This window comes from Panthera leo, chromosome A3 (assembly GCF_018350215.1).
Source record: "Panthera leo isolate Ple1 chromosome A3, P.leo_Ple1_pat1.1, whole genome shotgun sequence".
Classification (NCBI taxonomy): domain Eukaryota; kingdom Metazoa; phylum Chordata; class Mammalia; order Carnivora; family Felidae; genus Panthera; species Panthera leo.
The window spans coordinates 119,805,580-119,823,856 of NC_056681.1; the positions used below are offsets into that span (position 1 = coordinate 119,805,580).

The window sequence follows — 18,277 nt, forward strand, 5'->3', positions numbered from 1 at the left end:
TGGAAGCCAGAGGAATGGTATGATGATGTGCATCTCACTCACGCTGAGAGGGAATGAGCAGTCCAAAGGAGACCCCCCCCCCCCGCCCCCCATCCAGCTCAGTCTTGTGACCGAGAGAGGCTGTGGTAAGGGGAAAGACTTGGCAGATAGACATCTCTGTCTAGGAGGCCCTGGTCGCTCCCCTCAGCCTCCTACCGGCCCCCAGTTTACTAGGCCCGGAGCTTATCGCCACCCTGGCAGATGATTAGGTGGCGAGGGGCACACGATTACTCTCCTGCCTTTGGTCATCCACAAGGTGCATTTGTAGCTCTGCCCAAGCTCCAGTAGGAAATTCAGCTATGACGCTGTTATCTCTGGGCTGGTGCCACACCAGGGGCGTAGACAGATGAGCTGTGGCGTAGGCTCAGCACGTTCATCCGTGACCAAGTGCTGCCATGTTTGTAAGGACTCTGGAGTTAGATGGACCTGGCTTCATAATCCTGCCCTGGAACTTTCTACCTGTGCTCCCTTGGAGAGGTACTAAACCCCTCAGCCTCAGGTTTTCCTTCTATAAGACGGGAATAACAAGAGAACCATTTCATACATTTCACAGGATCGTTGCAAGGATGAAATGGGACCATACGAGTCTCTTAGCAAGTGCCGAGCACATGGTAGGTACCCAGTAAATAGCTGAATGAATGATTGACGCGTTGGGCAGAGCCCGGGCTACTATGATTAGAAAGTTGTTTACCACCACGCCGACTCCTGCCCTCCCCGCAGACAGGCCTCACCAGGAAAGGGAGGCTAACTGGAAACTTTGCTTTCAGACCAATCTGTGCCCGAAGTTAATATGTCTGCAACAGCCACATGTTAATTGTAAGAGGACATGATGAAGTGGAAAACTCTGGACTTCAGGGTGGGACTGACGTGGATGTGAATCCAGCTCCACCACTTAATAATGACCTTGGGCAGCTTTCTTAACCTTTCGATACCGCACGTTTCTCGTCTGGAAAACGGGGAGGGGGGAGGGGAGAGGCCCCACTTCAAAAGGTCGGAGTGAGGCGTGACGATGAACAAGATGTTGCGGTTGTAAAGCTCTATTCACAGGGGCTGGCACGTCGTGGGAGCTTCGTGAGTACAAGCTCCTGTTTGAGTGACGTCCGCTCACGGGCACTCGGGGGATTTCAAGAAAGGAGAGAAAACCGTGGGCTGGATTAGTCAGGGACTAACAGTTGTTTAAATGTACTGAGGATTTTCTTTGTGCCAGGCACCCTTGTAAGCATGTTCAATGAATTTCGTTTGAATTCTCACAACAACCCTGTGAAGTGGCTCCTATTATTACCCCATTTTACAGCTGAGAAAACTGAGGCCGAGGGCCATGGTTTTGCCCCAGGTCACACAGCTGATAGAGTAAGCAGGTCAGGATTTGAACCCACGCAGGAAGAAGCCCTTTAGGAGGCTGAGATTAGCATATGAGTCAGGACTGTCAGCCGCAAGGCACAGACTCACTCACACCCAAGCAGGGAAAGGCTTCCATTACTGCGAGTTTCAGAGATGCCCTGCCTCCAGGTACAGCTAGATTCTCGGGGGCCTAGACAATGACCTCAGTGTGCCATCCCTCTGTCTTCAGCTCTTTGTTCTCAGGCAAGCCCTCCCCCGCAGGCAGCCGCTCCTGACTCACATCCTACCCTGTAGCCTTTCCATTGCACCACCACGGTCCCCGGAGGCGTCCGGTTGGCCCCGCCTGGTCACGTGCTCACTCTGCCTGGGGTGAGTTGTGGGGTCAGGACAAATACGCCCCAAGCCCCCTGGTGGGGAGGGGTAGATAGCTGGAAACAAGCAAAGTCCACAAGGGGAAAAGTAGACTTTAGACGGAAGGGGAGGAAGGGCCTGCTCCAGAGATGGTCTATGTTTTTCAGCTATGCAGATCGAGCACTTGAGATGGAGTGGAAGGGGCTCTTACGATGATGACATCAAGATTGTGTTGTTTTTTTAATTTTTAAAAAATTTTTGTTTATCTTTGAGAGAGAGAGCGTGAGCAGGGGAGGGGCAGAGAGAGAAGGAGACACAGAATCCAGAGCAGCTCCAGGCTCTGAGCTGTCAGCACAGAGCCCGACAGGGGGCTTGAACCCACCAACCGTGAGATCGTGACCTGAGCCGAAGTCGGAAGCTCAACCGACTGAGCCACCCAGGTGCCCCGGGATTGTTTTTGATGGAGAAAGGATTTAGGTTTGGGGCAATTCTGGTTTTGTTCCTGGAAGAGAATCGTTCTGCGCAGGCTCTTGTTGAGGTGACATAGCGGGGTGACGGTCTCAGTGCCGGTGGGCGCAAACCTGGAGGGGAGACTTGGGGTGATGAGCTGGGGAGGTGCTGATGGGGTTGGGGTTGGTGAGGAAGGTGGGGACGGTGCCAGGGACGGTGTGGTGGCAGGCTGGAGGCGGGGGGGGGGGCAGGTGACGTGGCAGGGATGGCTCAACTGTGGGTGTTTGGCTGAGGTGGGCTGTTGAATGAGCCGGTGTTGCGGTTAGGGACGTGGGCAGCCATGGCGAGCACAGATGCACTTTGGGAGGAATGGAAGGGACGTGCAGCACCCCGGGCAGGGGCTGTGCTTGGTGGAAGTGATGTACGGGGAGGGATTAGACACGTTCGGTGAGGGGTGGGGTGGGGGAGCAGGGAGGGAGGCACCCCTTTTATAGCTGGTGATGGAACTGTGTGTGGGCGTGAGGCACTGGTCATGGTCATGCTGTGGGAAGTGATGGTTTCACAGAGCAGCAAGGTAGAAGGGCTTAGACGCACTCGTAGAGGAGGATAGAAGCCAATGCCAACCAGTGGTTGAAGTTGGGAGGTAAGCCCTCTTGCCCTTCCCTATTGCCTCTTTAAAATAATTGTGTTAATGTTTATGTATTTTTGAGAGAGAGAGAGAGAGAGAGACAGACAGACAGAATGCAAGTGGGGGAGGGGCAGAGAGAGAGGGAGACACAGAATCCGAAGCAGGCTCCAGGCTCCGAGCTGGCAGCGCAGAGCCCGACGCAGGGCTTGAATCCCCGAACCGTGAGATCATGACCTGAGCTGAAGCTGACGCTTAACCGCCTGGTTAACCCAGGCGCCCCATAACATTCCTGTCTTATTTCCTCACAGCAGTACATATGCATCACGTAAGACGTCAAGACCAACATCACTTCACCAAAGAGACCCTCCCACCCTCTCCTTCTCAGAGGCGACCACTTTTAGCTGTTTCTTCTAGCAATTTTGCATCTCACGTTTCTGAGGCATGTGCATATTTTTGATTCTTCCATTTTAGACATTTCCCATTGATTTCCTATTTAGTAAGTAGGCATGCAGCTCCCTTACACGGCCAGCCTTTCTGCTCCGAAATCGCTCTCGTGGTAGGGCATACTATTAACAGTGCTCTTTCAAAAATGTTTTATGCACATATGAATGTATGCGTGTGTATACGTGTCATAGGCAGGATATTGCCACGTCCCCACCCCCGCCAAGAGGGACGCATCCTAATCCCCTGAACCTGTGGATATGTTACCTTATGTAACAAAAGGGACTTTGCAGGCAGGTCTGATTAAGTTAAAGATCTTGAGATGGGGAGATCATCCTACATTCTCTGGGTGGGTCTAGGGTAATCAACAGGGTCCCTAGAAATGAAAGACAGAGGTGGGAGAGGCAGAGGAGATGTGATTCTGGAAGCGGAGTCAGAGTAATGCGATAAGAGAGAGCCTGGCCGTTGCTGGCTCTGACGATGGAAGGGACCATGAGCCAAGGAATATGAGTAGCCTGTAGGAGTCGAAAAAATCGAGGGAATGGATTCTCCCTAGAGCCTCCAGGGAGGGGAGTGCAGCCCTACCAACATCTTGATTTTCAGTCCAGTGACAAGAACCATTTTGAACTTTTGTTTCCCAGAACTGCAACATGACACATTTGTGTTGTTTTAAGTCATTAATTTTGTGGTAACTTGTAACAGCAGCAACAGGAAATGCATATATATATATATATATATATATATATATATATATATATACACACACACACACACACACACACATATATATGTGTATACATACATATACGTATATATACATATATATACACACACACATATATATGTGTATACATACATATACGTATATATACATATATATACACACACACATATATACGTGTATATATATATATACGTATATATACGTATATATATATATATATACGTGTGTATATATATACACGTATATATGTATATATATACGTGTATATATATATATATATATACATACATATGTATATATACCCACATGCATTACATAGGTGTGTATACACACACACATATTTGTTAAATCAACTAATGCGTCTGTATTCACAGCTAAGCCTTATAGTCTACTGCAATCGTTTCCTTTTTTTTTTTTCCACTGAAGTTAACAATGATCTGGTTTCTGCACCTGCCTTATTTTCTTTGTACTTTTTGCTAGTTGCTGTCTCACCTTCTAATAGCTGTTGGTGTGGCTTTCCATAGGGCAGTCACATCAAATATTACATGCTCCAGACCCAGTTTTCCAGTTCTCGCTGGAAAGTTCTTTCCAGTTCTAGCTGTGTGGCACGTTGTGGCTGCCATTCTGTGGCTTCCTTTTGTGGTCCTCCGTGGCATTCCCTCTGCCTTCTTTCGGGTCGAAGTTCCTGTTTCCTGGATCTCGCCTTCTTCCTCTTGTCTGGTTTACTCCCCCTTTTTGGAGCACATCGTCCAGGACAGATACCGGTCAATATCCGAATCCGTCCAGTTCCTGAGTTCAGATGGCAGAGTGGGAACAGGGAGTGACACCTGTAGTCTTGTCGGATTAAAAAGACCGTTCGATGGTCAAGGGCATGGCAATGACAGCAGTCAACAGGCCTGAGGCTTAGGTGACACTGCTTTGATCCGAACAGTGACCCTCGATGGCTTCACCTGGCCTGTTTCCACCTCAATCCCGGAGATCCCCTTCCCTTGTCTCGTGTGTCTTAGAGGACATCTTCCTGTGTTCCTGAGAAAGGAGCGTCTGGAAAATATATTCTCCTATCACACGTAAATGATGACGAGGCTGCGTAAAGAATTCTAACGGGAGAATTATTTTAAGAATTCCAAAGGTATTGGTCCTTTGTCTTCTTGCTTTCCACATTACCGTTGAGCGATCCGAAGCCATTCTGCTTCCTGGACCTTTATGTGTCACTTTTTCTCCTGGTCTGCAAGATCCTCTCTTGATGTCAGTGTTCTGAGATTTCACGGTGACGTGCCTTGTGGTGGGTCTTTTCAACCAGGTCACTCATGTCTCGGTTCTGGGAAATTCCCTTGAATTATTTCATTGGTAATTTTCTCCCGTTTTTTTTGTTTTTGTTTTTGTTTTTCTGTAACGCCTGCTTTTCAGATGAAACTTCCGGACCAGTTCTCAAGCTCTCTTTCCCGTCCTCTCCTATTTCCATTTTTCTCTTTGGAGTAGCTTTGTGTTGAGTTCTGCATCTTGCTAGCATGACTTGTACCTTCGGCAAATCTGTTTTGTTCTCTGAGTGTTCTCTTCAAATCGCACCACGTTCTTGTCTCATGAACGCGGCGTCTGATCTGGGCCTGAAGTCTAGGTTTTCCAAGTTGTGGTTTGCTTTGGGTTTCTGCGTTCTCGTCTCTGTCTTCCAAGTCAGAGGCTTCCCTCTGACGTCTACTGGTCCATGATGGTCCTTTACAGGATTAAGCACGGGGGACGAACAAGCGGATTAGAAGACCTGTGCATGATGCTGGGGCTTGTTGTGCGGCAGACCCACCTGGTTGACCTAAACAAGCCATTTGGACACCGTTTGGCTTCCGGTGGCAGCATCTATGTCCGCAGGCCTATCCCCTCGGACTAATGAGATTCTCCAGAAAAGGCGAGGGTCGGGCTGCCAGGGTTCTGGGAGCCCAATGGGGAAAAGCTGGGGGCACTCGACGTCAGCGTTTAAAATAATCTTCATCTCCCGGATTTTGATATATTACCTTTGCTCTCAGCTGCACCAGTCAACTCTGTGCAGAGACCCCTCTGTTCTGTTCTCTCCAGAGAGTAAACCTTCGGACTCCATGGGGACAGGACCTAGGGCTTTTACTTCTTTCCTTCAGTCTTCTTCATTTTCCCTCACCCCTGGTCTGGGAGGTAGCTGGTGCTACTGTCTCAAGTGTCTTTTGAGGATTCTTGTCATAAAGCAGGTCTGATCTGATTTGATTTGAGGTTGATTTGAAATCAGTTTTGTCTGAAATTTGGCAATCACGAAGCGGCTTTCCAGACCCCAAAATGTCGTGGGGGGGGTGGTGTCTCCTCTCTGTTCTGCCCCAGCTCGTGACGGTACGTCTTGAGAAACAAAACAAAAAAAACTTTTTACCAACTTGGATTTAGACGGTGGTGAAATTTGGTGTGTATATTCAAAATCCCTGTCCTCTTTCCCACAGCGGGTTTGGAATTGAAGAGTGATAATGGTGACTGTGTAGGTTGTGATACCCAGATATTTTTCTGATGGGATTCCTTAAGCATTTTTTAAAGATGTTGCTATACACATTATTTACGGCCACTGTGGACATTTAGAAGTGTAAAGAAGGAAATAAAAGCTGCTTGTCCTTGGTGGTAGCGTTCCTGGCATGGATTTTTCTTTGGTGGTGGTTTTTGTGGCACAGCCCTTGGCACCGGTGAGAAGGAGGCTTCGGCGCCAGGAGCAGCAGAGAGCCGTGCTTGGCGAAGGACCGTCGTCGTGGTGGACACATGCCGCTGGGTTGGGACCGGGGGCCCAGGAGCTGGTCGCTCCTCTCAGCAGGGCTGCTTGAGAGAAGGAAGCTTCCAAGGGCAGGTGGAAAGCGCCGTGTCGAGTCCTGGAGCTTGGCCACCGCCGTGGGCCCCCTGGGCTGTGCGGTGCGTGGCCTGCCTGACCATATGCCGGATGGTTTTAGATGATGCTGGGTGATTCTGAGGAACACTTTCTGACAGATCTGTTCCATTGAGTAACACAAAGGAACCTACAGACTGACCCAGGTCAGCTGAGTTTGCGGTGAGTTTGTGCGTGCAGCTCAGATACCAGGGGGATATGTGGAGGAAGGGGAGGAGGAAAGAGGTTTCCTTTCCTTTCCTTTCTGGGGTGTCTGCCCTCAGGGTCAATGCCTTGTGATGTTCCGCTTTTCCCTCCTACTTCCTACTCTTTTCAATGGCAACCAGAGGTTCTCTGAAAGTGTTTTTTTTTTTTTTTTTTTTCTTGCAGAAGCTCCCTGGGTGTTTCTGGGCCTCAGGGCAGTGTTGAGACAAACATCTGGTGGAGGGTTATCTGCCTCTTATTTACTTTGTGCCTGGGTCTTCACCGACTCCATTCTGGGGCTCTGGGGCTCCTGAAGTTATCCCAGCCTTGTCTGCGTCTCCCCTTTGCCCTTGGAGCCTCCAGTAGCTTGGCTGGGAGGGGCGAGAAGACACCTTGTAAATAACGTAGTCTACCTCGCCTCATTTCACGGTTGAGGAAACTAAGGGTGGGAAGCCCGAGTCAGGACTAGAACCCACATCTGCTGACTCTGGGTTCAATATTCTTTCCAACCAGATAACTCCCTTATCCTTTTGAAGGTTTTAATGTGGTTGGGGGGGGGGGGGTGGTTGTAAGGCCATTGGGCATGTTTGTGCTAACAAACGGGGTGTGGGTTTGAGGGGGAATGACTGGCTGATAATGGAGGGAAGCTTTATGGAGCTCTGGGTTGGACCAGTTCTCTAATGGGCTCTCAAGAGTTGTTTTGTGGGATGGTATAAGCTGGGGGACAAAGCTTCACAGACAGTCCCCCCAGAGCTTTAGTGAGAGAGATCTGGATTCAAGTTTCTGCTTTGACTCTAGAATATGGACAAATCCTAACCTTTTTGAACATTAGGTTCCACTGTAAACGTGGGATAGTAATAGTACTAGAAGCTCCCCGAAGGAAGGAAGGAAGGAAGGAAGGAAGGAAGGAAGGAAGGCAGGCCAGCGTGTCACGTGCTTAGCACCGTGTCTGACACTTAAAGCAATACTCCTCCTGCTGTCTGTGCACTCTTGGGCAGCAAACATTCATGGAGCTCAGTACTGTGCCGAGCTTATGTGTCTGCATAGCACCTGGGGTTTCCTTCGGGTTCACCTGTGGGGGCTTGGAGCATCTACAGCCCACTGGGGTCTGAACTTACAGCCCCTCCTGTGCTGGCCCTAAGGAGGCTCCTCCCAGCCCCAGCCTGTCCCAACACACCCTGGGCAGAACCCACCTTCCAGCCGCCGCCGTCCCTGGGGGAGGGGCCGCGCCCGTGGGAGACCCAAGCCTGTGCTTTCTCCAGTGCCTGGTTTTCCAGGGAGCCTTGGCTGGAGGGGGATGGGAGAAGGAGCCCGAGAGGGAGGGGAAGCCCGGGAAGCAGAACGGGAACTGGAAGGGGAAGGGTGTGGGTGGGCCCAGATCCAGCTGCCTCCCACTTTCCTTCTCCTGCCAATCCCCTCCCCGCGGGCGGGTGCACTGGAGGCAGGGGCTTGGCCCGGGTTTCCTCCTGCGGGGTGGGGAGCCCAGAACTCAGTGTCTCCGAGCAAAGGGGGTTGAATCCGCAACACCCCCACCCCGAGCAGAGGCCTGCGGCGGGGGCTTTGTGATTTCACTGGCTTGAGGCCCGCACCTGAAGCAGGGAAGATGAAAAAGCCCCTAAAATCAAGCAGGGTGGGTGCGGAGGGCCCCCCTCAAGCCCACCAGGTTCCCCGGGCAAATGGTGCCGATCTGTGGGGCTCGAGTGGGGGTGGGGGGGAAGCAGCCTCCCGTCAGCCGTCACCGTGGCCTTGGCTTCGGCCTCTCCCCACCGGGGCGCCCTCCAGACTGCACTGCAAACCTAGGCCTTCAGCCTGGCCGCAGCCCGAGTTCAACCTCAGCTCTCTCTGGGCCCAGGCGCTGGTCCTAAAGTGAGCTGACATTCATTTCACATCCTGTGACTGCAGCTCACTTCCTCCACGTGGTGGGAGCGGTGTGGGGGCGGGGGCGTGAGGGGAGGACAGATTAGAAGGAAAATGTAGCGGGGCTGGGGACCTCTGGGATTTCCCAGGGGGTGGCTGGGTGGGAGGGAGGGTGCGGGAAGCTTTCAAAGGAGAGAACAGACGTGAATGAAGAAAAGGGAGGAGGCAGGAGGCAGTTAGAAGTCCCAGAAGTGGCGCCCACTGCGCCCCAGCAACGCGGAGGCCCCGGGGAGACTGTTGCCGCCTCGCAGGCAGGAGGTGGCCCTGGGGGAAGCCAGGCGGTACCCTGCCAGCTGAGTCGGCCTCGGTTTCCCCTACTCTCTGGGGTGCTAGTTTGGCCGGAGCTGCTGGTGAGCCTGGGAAGAGGAGTGAGGTCAGAGGAACAGGCCTCACAGGCCCCGGGGCTGAGGTGTGTGTGGGGGGGTCAGGTGGGGCTTGGGTTGGGGGTGCCCTGCCCTGCTGACCCCTCTTGTCTTTCCCCCACAGGTGGAGCCACTGGAAGTCCACACCGCAGGCAGCAGGAGTCTCCCTCAGCACCGGGATCTATGTCTAAGTTCTAACTCTTGCTTACAAAGACCACGATAATTCCTTCCCCAAAGCCCAGCAGCCCCCCAGCCCCGCGCAGCCCCAGCCTGCCTCCCACCGCCCAGCTGCCCGCCATGCCCTCCAGCGGCCCCGGGGACACCAGCAGCTCCGCTCCGGAGCGGGAGGAGGACCGCAAGGTGAGCGGCTGGCTCTGCCCAGGACCCCCTAGGACCCCAAACCCAGGGAAGGGGAGGGCCCGTCCCCGAGCAGTGACAGCTCTGGTGTGCTGAGCGCTGGACCGCGCAGCTCAGCCTTCGCGCTGGGCGGTGGAGGGGGGGTGATGTCCCCCTTCAGGTGATGGCTGGTAGAGGTTCAGTCCTGGTGGTACGGTGGGAATTTGAACCACGTGATCAGGCTCCAGGACCCAGGCTTTTCACCTTCCTGGTGTCTGAGCAGAGGCTCAAGCCCCGGGTCTGTACAGTGTTGGCACTCGGCCTTGCAGCGTGTCCCCGAACCCAGATTCCTTTCTGGATTGGCCTCCTACCAGCCCTGTGTCCTCGGGTTGGTCACTTTACCTGTCTTAGCTGTCTCTGCTTCCCCAGGGTATTCGGTAGCTTCTGGGAGGCCAAAGACAAGTTCAGGGAGGTTGGTAGATGTGAGGCCGCGTGAGGGCTCCCCCTCCCACACAGGGTGACACCAGTCATCCTGGAGATGGTGGGAGATGGTGATTTCCTGCCCCTCACCCCCCCCCCCCCCCGGGCTCTGAGTGAGTGTCACTTGTGACCATGGAGCTAATGACCTCCTTGTTTTCAGAGCCCCATGAGAGGTGACCTCATCACCCTCTGCTGAACTCCAGGATGAGCCTAAATCAGAGGAGATCCCAGCAGACCAGTAGGGATCCCTGCTGGGTCCCCACAGGCTGCCTTGGAACCTCACCAAGCCGTGTCCACCTGTAGGCAAAGCCACCCTGAACCCCCAACGTTGGGATTCTGTGTTCCCCCTCTGTCAGTGAAATGGTAAACCCCACCACCACCTTTCTGGGGAAGCTGTGCCAGCCACGGGCCTTTCTGGGGTGTCCTATCTGCCGTGCCCTGGTCCCCACAGTTTCCTCTGCCTGCTCCCCTTTTCCTGAGCAAGGAGCGAGGGGTGGTGATGCTTGGTTGGGGGTTATAGTTTGTCCTTCTGGAACTACAGTGGACACCTGGCACCGGGCATGCCCCCCCCCCCCCCCCCCCCCCCGCCCCCGGCACTCTGAGGAGTGTCCCCTCTGCTTGGCCACCGTCAGGGGCGGCCCTGAGACCCGCTCACTGCTTACCCTCCCCCATGCGTACTCAGCTCCTTCCTGGGTTTGCTCATTCTTAGAGCCTGTTTCGGTTTTCTGAGTGGTTTCCATCCATGTGGTTCTTGGAAGCAGCCCTTGAAACAGGTGGGGCAAGGGCAGATGGCCCTAGTTTACAGGTGAGGACGCTGAGCCCAGATACTCAGTGGTGGGTCCAGATGAGAGCCTGGTGGGTCAGAACCTTTCTCGCTGCCCCGCCTGCGTCAGTCCTCGTGTGGACACACGCACAGGTGTGCGCACAAAGCGCAGGCACCTGCCTTCCCAGCCTGGAATCCGGCAGAATGCCCCGGTTGGGGGTGTATACGCAGCAAACTGGGGAGAAAGTGCTTGCCGTGGCCCACTGAGCCAGGCTTTCTAGGCGCTACCGGTCCCCTTTCTCTGACCCCCACAGAAAATAACAGGTAGTCCAGGTTATCCCGTGGGCCTTCCGGGCCACTCCTATCTCGGGCGGCGGTAGACCTACACCCTGCCACCACGGAGTCAGGGCCACCTGCAGCTGGCCACCTGTGCTCTTGAGTGGAAGCTATGGGTAATTCCCTTCCCTCCACCAGCTCTGCTTTGCTCCTCTGTTGGATTAGGTGACCCTGACCTCCCGACGTGGCCTGATGCCCTGACTGGTGCTGACACAGCTCCAGTCCACACGCTGGCAGGTGGGGAAGGTGGGGGGGACAGTCAGGCCGGACTCCTCTTGTTACTGAACTGTGCCACCCTGGATAGCAGAGGCCCTGGCTCCCTCACATGGAAAGCAGCAGATCAGGCTCCCTGTGATGACAGTTCAAGATCGAGAAAGAGCACTGGACAGAGTCAGAAGTCCCCGGGCCCGGGCCTGAGTACGCCACTTCCTGGAGATGTGACTTCAGGCCATCCGGGCTTGCATTTGCTCAGCTGTGAAGTGGGGATCACGACTCTGGCTGTGCCTGTTTTACAGGGTGGTTGTGGAAGTCAGATGAGGTCACGGGCATGGAAATGCCCTGCAAACAGCAAAGTCTGGTCCAATTATGAGGGATTACGATTGCTATTATTATCTACCCATAGTAACTGTTCTGGCTCATGCGGCAACAAACACACACCCAAGCCCCAGATCCTGGTGCTGATAGAGCGGCCGATAGACGGGGGCTGGGGCATGGCGGGCGCTCCTCCCCAGCCGCCCACGCCCACAGCGCGCATGCCGGCTCACCTGGCACACCTCCCTGGCACCTCTGGGCTGGCTCCCACAGCTCCAGGGAGCCACCGGGGAGGGCGGGTAGAGACACAGCCGCCCACGCTGGCCCGAGAAAGCCAGGCCTGGGGCAGAGGTGCCTTGTCTGCAGAGGGGGAAGATGGGCTTGGGCTGCGGCCCAAGGAGCCTGGCAGAGTTGCCTGGGGCACCTGGCATAAAGGAACTGTTTGGTGAGCCAGAGGGAAGGGGTGTGGCCACGCACTGGCCCCTGCTCCACTGGGCCCCACGCCCCTTCCAGCCTCCTTCCCGGCCACGCCTCCACGCACCTTCCACTTGGGTACTTCCTGGAGCTGCCAGGCGTCTGTTTCTGTGGTTTCCTCTGCCCGGTGTGCCTGCTCCCTAATCTTCACTGCTCCTCTCTGATCAAAGCCCTTGCTTCCTTCTGTCGGCCTTGAATTATAGTTTGTAGTGGACACGCGGTTCTCAAAACGTGACCCCCTAAACCGGCAGCCCCAGTGGCCCCTGGAAAGGTTAGAAATGCAAATCAGAAACTCTGGGGCAGGGGCCCAGCAATCTGTTTTAACTAGCTCTCTAGGGGCATCTAGGAAGTACTGGTGTGGATGATATCCAGGGGGAGGGGAGGGCAGGGCCTGACTAGCCTCGAGTAGATGCTCAGGAAATACATAGCGGATAGCAGAGAAAGGGAAATGAGAGGGGTAAGACCCTCCCACAGAACAGCAGCCTGGGGCCTGGGTCAAGCAGGCTGGGTGCAGTGGTGGCTGAGGCAGAGTGCGTGTGGCTGAGGCAGAGTGCGTATGGCTGGGAGTGCATAGAGGGGTCTGCCCAGCACCTCTTCTCCCTGTGGCCTCCCCTACCTTGCCATCCGTATGTTAAGTGGGGAGGCTGGGACAATGCAGATTTGGGGTGGGTAGAGCTCTGGGGTTCTCTCCAGGGTGGGTCAGCTGGGTAGGTGTAGCCACATGGAGGGAGGGGGAGCTGGCCTTATGGGGGATGTGTGTGGGGCGGGGGGCACGTCCAACAGCAGGGAGGCCCGGAGCCAGGGTCCTGGCTTGCGGAGGAGCATGGAGGTGGGGTGTCAGGCCCTGCATGGAGGGGAGGGGAGGGGCAGAGGGAGCAGGAAGGGGCTGGAAAGGCCTCCTCAGTTCCCCAAATATGAATCAGCGCCTGGCCACGAGTCCAAGCCCCAGACTGGGCCCCCGATCACGCCGCTCCCCTCTTTCTTTCCTCTGGCCTCAGAAACACAACAGCCAAGATGCACTGAGTGCTATCTGCCAGGTGCTACTTTAAGCTCTGTGCTTTGCATTATCTTATTTCATTCTGACCATTGCTCCATAAGATAGGCTGTATTCTTTTCACCCTCCATCTTATTAACGACTAAATGGGTGCTTGGAGAGGTGCGGTCACTTGCCTAAGGTTACACAGCTCGTCAGTGGCTAGCAAGTGGGCTTGGAACCCAGGCAGACTGTGCTCTTGGCTGCTGACCACCAGGCTGCCTCCTGCATGAAGAGGTAGAATGAGTGGTGCCTCCAAGTCGGGATAGCCAGGGAATGCCTTACTCCTCGCGACAGCGCTCTTGCCCCAGGGTGGGTGTTGGGGGCACTTCATCTCCAGTAAGAATTCACACACAAGTCTAGTGGGCACGATTGTGGGTATGTGCGTGCGCACACACACAGACACTCCAGACACACGCTGGTCAATGAAGACAGGGCTGTGGACACCCTACTTCTTACCATGCCTCCTTCCCTGCCTGTCTGCCTCCCTCCTGCACCCATTCTCTTTCCTTCTCTTCCTCTCTTTCTTTCCAGGTACCTCTCCAGGCACCTAGCACATAGTAGGGCTCCATAAGTCTGTCAGATGAACTAAATAAACATTCCTGTAAAGGAATGGGGATAGGAAGGTACGAGCCGTGCCTACCATCCGGGGGGGAGAAGCTGGGTGGAAGAAGCAACAGCAGTGGATGCATATTTGTGCCGGGGAAGCACAGTGAGTGTGCCCGTGTGCGTGTGTGTGTGTGCGTGTGTGTCCACCGCTGTGGCCGGGGCTCTCTCCTCCAACCCAAAGGCCTGGCCCAAAGGCCTGGCAAGTGCCGACTTCCCTTGGGCACTGACTACTTCCTGCATTCTGGTACACAAACTCAAGGGCACCCTGGCTAGGCTTCCCCTAGCTCCCCTCTGCATTGTTCTTGCTGGTCCACAGGTCTGTTGCCCACTCTGGGCACACTCTGCCTTTATCACACTCAGATGCCCACACATCAATGCTTAGGGCCGGCTCTTTGCTTTATAATAGTCACTATAGGGGTTGTTTAAATAGCATCCGTCTTAATTCATGCAGACGGTAACAGAAAAGGTAGCTTTACCCTTACCTCTTCAAGAACACAGCTACGACTAAGGGCACATCCGTTTGTAGTTCAGTGGAGTCGATTAGATGCTTGGTCACGTAGAGTGGACGTGTGACGTAAACAGTCCACCCCTGAGCCGACTGGGACCCATGTTTTAGGTCCTCTAAAATTCTTTACGTTAGATATGACAGGCGTACCTTGGAGATACTGCACGTTCCTTCCCAGATCCACAGGGCAAAGTGAATACTGCAATAAAGCAAGTCAAATGAACTTTTTGATTTCCCAGTGCCTAAAAGTTACGCTTGGGCTATACCGTAGTCTATCAAGAGTGCAATAACGTGTCTAAAAAAATGTACAGACCTTAATTTTGAAACATTGCTAAAAATGCTAACCATCATCTGAGCTTTCAGCAAGTCGTAATCACTGATCACCATAACAAATAGAATGAAAATTTTTGAAAAATTGCAAGAGTTACTAAAACGTGGCACGAAGTGAGCGAATGCTGTCAGAAAAATGGTGCCGGCAGACGTGCTTGACACGGGGTTGCCACAAACCTTCAATTCATAAAACACGTGCTATCTGTGAGGCACCGTAAGAGGAGGTAGGCAGGTCAAGTTTAGGTAACCTGCAGTCACTACAGTCTTGAGAAGGCGTCACTCGGACTCTGGAGACAGACCTGTGTTTGCGTCTGGAATGCGCCGTGTGACTCAGCGGCATGGCCTCTGAGCGGGGAAAAGAGAGGTTTACATGGTGTGTTTTTAACACAGGGACCTGACGTGTTAAGTTAGTCTTACGACTTATTTTGGATAACTAGCGAGCTTGCTCTCTACCTACCTACCTACCTACCTACCCACCCACCCATGTATTTGTCTACCTGCCTGTCCGCACACTGGTGGGGTAGGTGCACTGTAGCCCCCAGGATCTCAGGAGCTTGGCGTGACAGGGTGGAAAACGCAGGCGGGGTGTGGTGTGGGTTGAAAGTCCACTGAGAACCTGGCATGGGGAAGGAAGGTTATTCCTGGGTCCTCAAAAACAGGCCTGAGGTCCCTCTTCCCTTCATGCGTTGAATAGAAGCGACACTGAGGCAAGAGACAGGGAGCCCCAACTCCTGACGGGAAGGGCTGTGGCTACCTTCAGAAGCTCAGGTGAGGTTCCCTAGGTCCCTCGTGGCTTAAATGGTCAGGCTGGGGATGGAGCTCCTCCCTGCCAAGAAGCACGTCCCACAGGGCCTGGGCGGGAACAGCCGAGCTCGGCTTTGCAGAGGAGAAGGGCAGACTGGAGTGGGTATTCCAGGACGTTCGGGAAATGGGGACGATGCCCTTCCTTTCTGGCACCTGGGCCTGGTCGTGCCCTGCAGAGAGCTGCGGGGCAATGAGGGATATTGCTTGTGATCATCCCACTTAATGTCTGCACGCTGTGGTAGGGCATGTAAAGGAGCTTCCTTGGCTTGGCAACTAACTCACTCAATCCCGCAACAACCCAGGGGGCATCTCCTCGTCACCCCCATTTTAGAAGGAATGGAGGCATAGGGAGGCTAAGAAACTTGGCAAAGGGTCACATGGCTGTGAAGTAGTTTTACCTGGATTCTCTCCCTCTATAAATCGAGAAAAATCATGCCCCACGTAGCATTCTAATGCCTCCGGAAAGGGGGTGCCTGGTGGGGTGGGGATGAGATGGAGCGCTATGTAGAGCTTGGGTGGGCTTGGGGTCCACGGAAGGGACACTCTACTGAGGTGCTTTTTTATTTATGTGTTGTCTCTCTCTAAACTGAGTGCTCTATTTGCTTATCTTTGTATCCAGCACACAATAGGTGCTGGATAAATATTTTTTGAGCACGCCCATTAGCCTGGCCTCACGTTGGCCTTGAGGCCACGGAGGTTAACCTGCCGGGCTGCAGTGTGTTGGGTATGTGCTTAGAGGAGTCTCCATTCCAGAAGGCAGTGAGGCCCCATCATGGCACCCAGCTTGTCGGGGAGGGCTGCACCCTGGCAGGAGGGCCTGGAAAACCCCAGGCACCACCATTTTGAACCATTTGGGGTTTCCAAATAGAATTTATGGGGCACTGGAGCTGTGGGAACCCCTCGGGGGCATGGCCTTTTGGGAGGGATGGGGCCTTCCTCAGTATGTATAATATGAAGCAGACCGATGGGGCAGTGAATACTTGTCGAATACTGATGAATAATTGGAACAGAGGACTGATAGTTTGGGAGGTGACTGAGATCGTTAAAAGCAAGGGACTTTGGGGGGTATGTGCAGCCATTCCTGGTGCCACCGCGTGGCCACTCACGCTGCAGCCTCGTCCTCCCCGTGCGTCCTCCGGCAGCGTGCCCTGCCACCCACCTGTCTGTGGGCCCAGCCTGGGCGTGTGGCACCTGTGAGCACATGTGCGCAGTGTGGTGTGCAGGGTCCTGTGGCTGTCACTCTGCAGAGCTGGGACTCGGGCCACCCAGAACGGGGCTGGGCCTGGCGGAGAGGCCAATCGGTTCCATTGAATTCCACGATCACAGACGGCCCCTGGAGGCCAGCCGGCCAGCTGGCCAAGGCTGTACGTGCCTCTTGTCCCAAAGGGTCTGGGCAAGTGGCTGGCTAGATCTGTCAAGTTCATCCCCTCAACTCAAACACCAACTTGAGACATCTGCTCAACGGATGCTGGGTCGGTAGCATCCTCTGTACGCTCTGGAGGGAGCACGTACATCTTGCCGGCTGTCTCTGGGTGGGACGTAGATCTCTTTAGGGGAGGGGTCCTGTGTCTAGGCGTGAGCCTCCTGAGACAGCTGTGTAGATACGCACATGTGAATGCCGGTGTGTGCCTTTACCTTGGATCGCCTGCACGCTCACGGTTTCCCTGTGACGCACACGGTGACACACGTCAGCAGCACGTGGCGTAATAGGGTGTAATGGCACGTGGCAGTGGAAAGACCCATGAGCTGGGCGTCGAAAGATTGAAATTTTGGTTCTAAAGACCTTTTTTCCTGGCTCCCTGATCTCTGTAAGTTAGATAACCTCTCTGAGCTTCAGATTTCCCGCCTGTGTAATGGAAAAAATAAAAAGAATAATAATAATAATGCCGGCTCTGCTTTCTGTAAAGCAGAAGAATAAAATGAAATAATGTATGTGAAAATGCTCTGTTAATTACCACCTACTGTACAACTGCAAGAGATTATTATCGTCATATCCCAGCTCATCAGAATGAGAAGTTGTATGTGGCTTAAAATAATCCATCCAGTGAGCTGGGTTAAAATCTAGGTCAAATCATAGCCTCAGAAGTTTAGAAAGGCTGATGGTAACTACCTAACCTAACAGGCCACCAAATGTGAAGGTGCTTTGAGAGCTGTAAAGAGTTACATAAATGTAAAGTGACATGACTCTGTGTAAGCCTAGAAAGTACACGTTAGTCATCCTGTTTCCTGATTTGAAATCATAAAGCTCAGGGCAGCACCGGAGCCTCATGCACAGTTATCTTCACGTAACTGTAGGTTTGTAGATTTGCATGTGTGCCTCTCTCGGTGTGTATGGAGTCACCTACTGAGAGTACCTACTATGTGACAGTCACTCATCAAGTGCTTTTGAGTGCCTGCCTCATGCTAGGCGCATCGGTCTAGGCTTTGGGGATGCCAAGGTGGATAAGACATAGTCCCTTCCCTCAAGACACTCACAGCCCATCCAGGACAACTGCTGGCCATCGCAGTGCTGGGTATTTGGTGCCATGGGGAGAAAGGACCTATGGACTCCGTCAGAGGAAGGGACCAAGAGGAAGGAAATCCAGGAAATTAGGTTGGAAAAGTAAGGATTTGCTGGTCAACCTGAGGGGGAGGTAGTCGGGACAGAAGGAATGGTCTGTGCCACGGCGCTGGGGAAGGAAGCAGCCCACTTTTGCAGCTGGTGCAGTCTGTTTACGGTGAGTGGGAGGAAGGCGGTGGGGAGGGGAGACCAAGGCGGCTGG

The 18,277-nt window shown here is 53.7% G+C and overlaps 1 protein-coding gene across 1 annotated transcript in view; it reads left to right on the forward strand.

Moving 5' to 3' along the window:
• Positions 1 to 18,277, forward strand: part of DNMT3A (DNA methyltransferase 3 alpha) — a 98,509-nt gene that overhangs the window by 16,933 nt on the left and 63,299 nt on the right. The window contains exon 2 of the mRNA XM_042933514.1: positions 9,439 to 9,674. Within this exon, the coding sequence (XP_042789448.1) occupies positions 9,612 to 9,674 (63 nt within the window). The 5' untranslated portion in view covers positions 9,439 to 9,611. The remainder of the gene's footprint in view (positions 1 to 9,438; positions 9,675 to 18,277) is intronic.